The 7,837-nt window shown below is 42.3% G+C and overlaps 1 protein-coding gene and 1 long non-coding RNA gene across 2 annotated transcripts in view; both read right to left on the bottom strand.

The window, feature by feature from the left end:
• Nucleotides 1-852: 852 nt before the first annotated feature.
• LOC146975343 (uncharacterized) lies at nt 853-4,213 on the bottom strand. Its single transcript, XR_015037352.1, has 2 exons — nt 2,846-4,213; nt 853-2,810 (listed from the first exon to the last, which is right to left on the bottom strand). It is a non-coding gene; the product is annotated as an uncharacterized LOC146975343 (long non-coding RNA).
• Nucleotides 4,214-5,350: 1,137 nt separating this feature from the next.
• rsf1a (remodeling and spacing factor 1a) overlaps nt 5,351-7,837 on the bottom strand; it is a 34,305-nt gene continuing 31,818 nt past the window's right edge. Inside the window, exon 18 of the mRNA XM_085794743.1 lies at nt 5,351-6,288. Coding sequence (XP_085650869.1) covers nt 5,471-6,288 — 818 coding nt within the window. The 3' untranslated portion in view covers nt 5,351-5,470. The remainder of the gene's footprint in view (nt 6,289-7,837) is intronic.

Below are 7,837 nucleotides of genomic sequence, written 5' to 3'. Positions count from 1 at the left end.
GTTTGGTAGGAATTTTTAAAGTTTTTAAATTTAAACGCTTATTGTGCCCCCCCTAGGAGGGGGGGGCACATGTCCTTGGAGTTGAGTGAATCTGGCATGGGGTCGGATGTTTCTGTGAAGTTTGGTGAGTTTTCGCCCATGGGAAGTATGACTTCCTTGGAAGAAGAAAGAAAGAAAGAAAGAAAGAAAGAAAGAAAGAAAGAAAGAAAGAAAGAAAGAAAGAAAGAAGAAGAATTCCTAGTAATACAATAGTGTCCCGGCAGCTTAGCTGCCCGGACCCTAATAAAGTGTCCTAATGAAAACATGACAAAGCCATTTGACTATCTTGTTCATAAACGATGGTGTCAGGACTTCTCATTTTGACGACACTGACAGTTTCATTGACATGAGTACTTGCTTTTGAGGGATGGACAATCCATTTTGAGCAAGTGACGCGCTTTTGCAGGTCATCCACTAGGTTTTGCAGTTTGCAATCTGAGAAATGCACTAACTGTTGTGCAAATGTTAAGAGTGATGTGAGAAAAGCACCAAAGCGATTGAGAAAAACTGTAAAAGTATAAAAAAGTAATGTTCTTCAGTCTCAGAACAAATATTTGTGTATTTGTGGTGTTTACTTCTAAATTTGGTCCAATGGGGGTCCGTGGTCTAATTGGTGTTAATTTAGGGGTCCTTGATGTACAAAAGGTTGAGAAGCACTGCTTTAGAGTACCATTCACTGGAATTCCTACTCCAACAGACAGCTGTAATATTACTGATAGGGAAAAGAGACATCAGAATCCTCTCCTGCCAGATGGAAAAACATTTCTACCAACCAATCACTTGAGGAAATAAAAAGAGGGCACAGACAGGGTGTGTGTTTGAGGAGATGCCTGGGATGTTGGTTTTAATAACATAGAAAACATGTATGTTACAGCGATACTACAGTAACAGTAGAACAGAGAAATGGAAGGAGCTGCAGTCACATCCAGTGGTGCCGTTCCCAAAGCCACACACTCTGCCACAGTGGCAGAAGCAGATACACATCAGGCTCCCTGGACTGGTTTTGGGGGCTGGTGGCAAAAAAAACAAACATTAATCTCCCTTTTCTGCTGATGGTGGGGGCCAAACCGGAACAAGAAAAGAATCAAAAATATCTCATTTTTTGGTCCTGCAGAGGTCTAATGTGAGAGCCAGAAATCACTGCTGGTGTTCCAGATGCTGATCAACAGAAACAACATGTAGCCGTTGAGCAGGTGAACTCCAGAAACAACAATCCTCCACTCTTCATACGCTCGATGTAAACCACCAAGAGAAGCTGACGTTTGACTAGTATAGACTTGATCTTTGTTTTTGTTTTTTTTTAATGGTTACAGAATGTTCTTTCAAATGATTATATAGGATTATTGTAAATAAACATTTGTCATAAATTAAAAGTTCAGAATATGAGCTAATAAATAAGGTCACTGATAAACACTCAGCTACAGAAAGGACCAGTTGTTGACCTTCTTCACATCATGCAGCAGCTTAAACACAATAACTCACATGTCACTTTCAAAATGGAATGAAAATCAATCTACAAAGTCATCTTGGCTCTTACATGTGTGTGCATATATATATATATATATATATATATAGTTCCCACAGCTTTCAGGGTTTGTTTAGTGACAGACAGGCTGAAGAAACCCATCCCCTTCTGATTAGAACAAGAGTAAACTGGGTTTAGCAACTAGGATGAAGAACAACTCAATATTCTGGGGGGGGGGGGCTCAGGTTAGTGCTTCTGCTCTCTGTTTGGAACCAGGGCTCATTCAATTAAACTCTTTTTATTATTATGTGATGTGACGTTCAGTAGAAAAAGGCCAGGCTACAAAGGAAATCAACATGTCATAGATTCTCTTCATGTCAGATGTGAAAACAAAAATAAAGTTGAAAGATCAATCTGATCTGCAGCTGAATTCATACAACAGGATAAAAGTCAAATTCTGGACCGAAGGGAGGAGATAAAAGAAAAGAAAATCCTGCTTATGGTCTTGGAGACGAGTTGTTGAGGAAGTTGCTCAGACAGAAGTCGGTTAAAGCAGGAGCTATAAAGTAAATGAGCTCAAAGTGCTTTATTGCTCAGTCAGTAACTTTCTTCCATCCCAACCTGGGTTGATAAACACAGGCCCTGTGGATTCTGACAGTGACGCTTATTCACAAGCTGAGATGGCTGAGAAAACAAAGTTCAGCTTGTTTGATTTTTGACTTGACGGACATTTTCCACCCCTGAGCCTTAATCAAAAAAATAAAGCTTTATTATTCCCCCTTTAAAAACGCAGAGGGTTCCCCACCAGGTGTAGGAAGTGTTAAAAACCTTTGAGGTGTGAGCGTGAGCAGGATTCTGTCACTGGAACCGTCGCAAAACCCCGTTCAAATGAAAGCCCGTTGATGCACACATCACCCAGAGCAGCATCTCAACCCCTCTCCTTCATATAGAAAATATAACACTATATTTTACAAGAGGACTAAGAACAGAACATCTATTATCTTACAAGGAATAGCATACAGGCAAAGTATATACAGCAAACATGTCCGCCCCCACCAAGGAACTACTGAGGCCAGCCTGAAAGCAAGCACACACACACACACACACACACACACTGACGGCCCCATCCACAACGGCCGGGGATTAGTAGTAGTATTATTTACACACACTAATGTTGTCGCTCCTTTGTCTGTTCTGTTGTACAAACCACATTTCAGAAAAAGAAGCTAACGCATGGTGGCCAGGTTTCTACATCATCATAGATTTGCATGTTGGCTGCAAGTGGTGATTCTTTTAGACTGAATAACTGCTGATCTAAAATATCTGATGAAAAACAACAACATCAAAATGTCTTCAATGTTCCTTCAATTCACAGAGTTGTGTGTCTGGTACAAACCCAACACTGTCAACTAGGGTTGCAAAATTCCGGGAATTTTCAAAGTTGGAAACTTTCCATGGGAAATTGTGTTGTATGTTTTTGTTTTTGTGCCTGTTGTTGATTTCTTGTTGTAGAGTGAATTATTATTATTTTTTGTTTGTTTGTTTTTTGTGTTTGTTGTTTTTTTGTTTGTTTTGTTTGTATTTTGTCCGTCCCTATGTTTTTGTGATGTTGATGGGTTTTTATGTTACTGCCACCTGATTGTTGTCTTTTTTTCTTTTTTTTAAATGAAAAAAAGAAAGAAAAGAAATAAACGAGAAAGAAAGAAAGAAAGAAAGAAAGAAAGAAAGAAAGAAAGAAAGAAAGAAAGTCCCCATTAGGGGTGGTGGTGGTGGGGTTAATAAAAAAGAAAAAAAAAAAAAGAACTTTCCATGGGAATTAACGGGAATATATGGGAATTAACGGGAATATATGGGAATTAACAGGAATATATGGGAATAAACGGGAATAAATCCGAAATTTACAAAATTGATTGGTGAGGGTGAGTAATATTTGACTCAACATTCATGTTTTTGTGGTTCAGTAAAAGAATTGATTGTTCATACAAGAATAAAAACTTGATAAAGTTCTACTCACAAATAAATCTGTTGAAATGTCATGTTTTTTTAATTGTATTATTTTGCATGGATGTCTGCTTATGACAAAACTAAATATTTACATTTATGTTTGGATATGATACAGTTTGTTTAAATTAATTACCCCCAATTTCCAGTTAATTCCTATAAATTCCCAATAATTCCCATACATTTCCATGATTCGCATAAATTCCCATAATTCCCATGGAAAGTTTCCAATTTGGAATATTTCCAAAATTCCCCAGCTTAACTTCCCATGGAAAGTTCCTGGACATTTTCCGGAAATTTACTGGAAATTTTCCACCCCTTTGCAACCCTACTGTCAACACACTAACTGTTACTTTTTCTTTTTTTTCCAGATTTTTTTTGGCTTTTTGAAACAGGAAACATGAGAAGAGAGAGGGGGGGGGGGGGGGGGGGCTGTGGCATGCAACAGTGGTCAAACATTGTTCACTGAAGACACTGAAATACACACTAAGCCTTCAGCTACTGGCTCAATGAACACACACACTCTGTTTTTGGATCCATCACCAACAAACAACACAATTCCATGAACTTCCATAGTGTTGGGAGGCAGGAATGTCAAGACCTGCACCAGTAAAATAGTCCAGTCATTTTATGGAAAAAGGTTGAACAAATTGCAACAGAAGCAAACTCAACTGATTTTGTATCCTCAACATGTCCTGAGTGAGGGAAAAAAAAGCCCAGAAGAATCCCATTAGGGGAAAGTTTAGAAAAAGACCCAAATATAGCCCATTTATACGCCTATTCATTATCTCACGTGAATAGGGTAACATTTTTAACCTTTAGATGTCTCCATGAAAATTACTGTGTTGATTACTTACATTAAGACAAACAAAAAATGTGTTACAAGTTTTTTGAAATTCTTTGTTAACATGAGCAAATTTGCATAAATTTGCATAAATTCCACCGTTTTGACGGCACATGTATAGGTGCTGTGGTGGTACCAGCTTGAAAATTGAGTTGACTCCAGAGGTTCATAAAGGGACCTGTGCTTACTTTCACTTTCGTCAACTTACCAACTGTAGCTTTAATGAGCTAGGGCGATTCAACTCATTCCAATTTTCATGCTGGTACCACCACAGCTCCTTTATATAAACATCTGCTGTCAAAAGGGTGGAATTTATGCAAATTTATGCAAATTTGCTCATGTTAACAAAGAATAAAAGAAACTTGTAATACATTTTTTGTTTGTCTTAATGTAAGTAATTAACACAGTAATTTTCATGGAGATATCTAAAGGTTAAAAATTTTACCCTATTCAGGTGAGAAAAATAATGAATAGGTGTATGAATGGGCTATATTTGGGTCTTTTTCTAAACTTTCCCCTAATGGGATTCTTCAGGCCTTTTTTTCCCTCACTCAGGACATGTTGAGGTTACAAAATCAGTTGAGTTTGCTTCTGTTGCAATTTGTTCAACCCTTTTGTGGCTTAAAATGACTGGACTAAAAGCCGAGCATGTGCGTGGATGGACAGCGTTGGGGATGAGACCGTGTGGCGGCGGTGTTGGCTTTGACCCTGGCCCTTGGCCTCACCTTGGTGGGCGGCGGCTTATTAAGTGCTATGAGAATGATGAAGTGCTTTAGGATGAGGTACACTACAAACAGACTCCAGACAAGCCACCACCTTTACTGTCACATGGAGCCACACTAAGACTACAAGGCCTCCACCAGTCCAGAGGACTCCTCCTCCTCCGGCTGCGTCCAGCGGGACCAGTGTCCACCGGCGGTCACGGCTTCCTGTACAGTGTCAGTGTGTGATGGTGGACTGGACAGCACCCTACTACGATACCACAGCGGGGGAGGGGGGGGGGGGGCACACGGGGGGAGTGTGAAGAAGAAGAGAGAGATATATATCCAGTCAGGAAGGTGGTTGTGTGCCACAGTTTCAAAGAAAAACTGAAAGAAAGAATGAAGCCTTGTTGACAGCCATCATGACTGCTGACTGCTCTGGACACAGTTTACTGAGTCTGCCTGGACCTGGACCTGGTCCTCCTCCTCTTCCTCCTCCTCCTCCTCGTCATCGTCCCCCACCTCTGGGTGGAATGGACCGTTGTGCCGTCCTTGCCTGCATGAGGCTGCGCTGTCCCTGGGTGCGGTGGGACTCCCAGGCTTCAGAGACAGTCTGGAGGTCTTATGTCTGTTTGACGGAGACGGGCTGCGGCCCCTTCCCTTTTCCTGAGCGTCGCCGTCCGTCCTCCTCTCCACCGCCGAAGACTTCTTGGTCGTCGTCGTCCTCCGTCTTCCCTCCTCCTCCTCCTCCTCCTCATTGTCGTCGTCGTCGTCCTCATCGTTATCGTCTTCGTCGTCGTCAGAGTCGATGCGGTTGAGTCTCTTGCGGATGGGACGGTCCTCCTCCGAGGACGACTCGGACTCCTCCGACTCGTCCTCGTCGTCCGTGGAAGGCCGCCGCTTCTTCAGCATCTGAGCCAGCCGCTTGCGCCGTTGCTCCAACAACATCTCTCTCCTCCTCCCCCTGCCCATCTTGTCCGGGTCCTCCTCGTCCCGCTCTGTCCTCTTTAACCTCCGGCGCTTGTCTCTGACGTCCTCCTTCTCCGACAGCCGCCTTTTCAGTCGCCTGCCTCTCTCTCTGTCGTCTTCCTCGCCTTTGTGTCTCCTCTGCTTCTCCTTCATCCTCTTTCTGTGGAGCTCTTCCTCCTGTCTTCTCCTCCTGTTCACTCTCCGTCTCTGGCCGTCTTCCTCCTCGTCTTCATAATCCTCCTCTTCTGAGTCTCTGGAAGAAGGCAGCACTGAAAGACAGATGGAGCTGAGGTGAACTTGATGAACGTGACAGTGCAGAGATCTACAGTATTGACCAGCTTGAGTAGGGCTGTCCCCAACTAAGAGAGTTCATAGTCAAATCTGATTGGTCCACTAATCATCAAGTCATGCCCTTTTTTCTCTTGTTGATTCATTGTCTCTTTTGCATCTTTTTCCTCTCCAGAGAAAAGAGTTTAAACACCCAAACGAATCAACTCATTTCATTCTACAGTTAGATAAGATAACAACATGAGTCTAGTCTTAGGACTAGGAGTAGGTTCATTACCTTTAATTGTTGGTGCAAGCTGTTTTTAGATCGGTGGGGCAGAGACGTGAGCTCTGAATTTCTGCCTTTCCCTCATCAAACTCATCAAATACACAATCCAACAAATCCACAACGCTCTGGTGGACAAGTTGTGACCTGCACATTCACCACGCTATGAGATAATAACTAGGGCCCGACCGATTTATCGGCGAGCCGATTAAATCGGCCGATTATAGCCCGTTTGAGACTAATCGGTAATCGGCCAAAACTTGCCGATTGTCGCCGATATTTTCAGGAATAAAATGCAGGAAATAAAACTTGGTTTTACTTTGAAAAGATTCCCCTGCAGAGGCGCCGACCTCATGACAAACTCCATCCACTACCACCTCAGTCACAGCACACAGCAGAGTGACTGATCTGTCTCAAAACCAGTGTTGCCACTGGCTTTCTGTTTCCCTTTTTTTTTTACACCGCGGTCGGGTTGTGAATTAATTAATTAATGCTCGTCTCCGGCCGTGTTGGGTCCGAGATTCAACAAGCCGGTCGGGGTCGGGTTTTACCGTTATATAGCCTTCCGGCAGGCAGTATGCTCATTTATCACCAATAAACACAGTAGATGAGGGTGAGTGACTGAGCTGAGGCTGTGTGACGCGTGGGGGGCATTGCGGGACTCTGACTGCAGCGGGGACTATCATGTCTCTGCTCCGTGACACTGCTGTGAGACAGACCGCCGGTGAGTACTTTGACACGGTGCAGGGCACGGCAGCAACCGCTGATCGTTGAAAACAGTCTCCAAACCAGAAACGTCTGGAACAACATTGGAAAAAGTCGCTTTTGATTAAAAAAAAAAAAAAGAGAGAGAGAGAGAGAGAGAGAGAGCGAGCCACCATGCCGTAAAAAAACAACAACAAAAAAGTATCACGTGTCATGACTTCCTGTATTTGGCCCTTCAAAATAAAAGCCCATGTTGATTTTGACTTAATTTTGACAAGACAAGACACAAATGTTTTCTTTTTTTTCCTGCGACCAATCGACCAATGAAATTTTCGTCCGCTAATGATTTTTTGGTCGACCAGGCAGCCCTAATTTATATATTATATAATATATATAGATATATTATTATAGTAATACAATTTTAAAACTTAATAAAAAAAAAAAATAATCGGCCGATTAATCGGTTATCGGATTTTTTCCCCCCTAATAATCGTAATCGGCATCGGCCCCAAAAAATCCATATCGGTCGGGCCCTAATAATAACACAACGTTACCAGACA

This window comes from Trachurus japonicus, chromosome 13, assembly GCF_045865225.1.
Source record: "Trachurus japonicus isolate A0001 chromosome 13, Traja_1.0".
NCBI classification, from domain to species: Eukaryota; Metazoa; Chordata; class Actinopteri; order Carangiformes; family Carangidae; genus Trachurus; species Trachurus japonicus.
The sequence above is the reverse complement of the archived record's forward strand: the minus strand, read 5'-3'. Positions and strand labels throughout refer to the sequence as shown.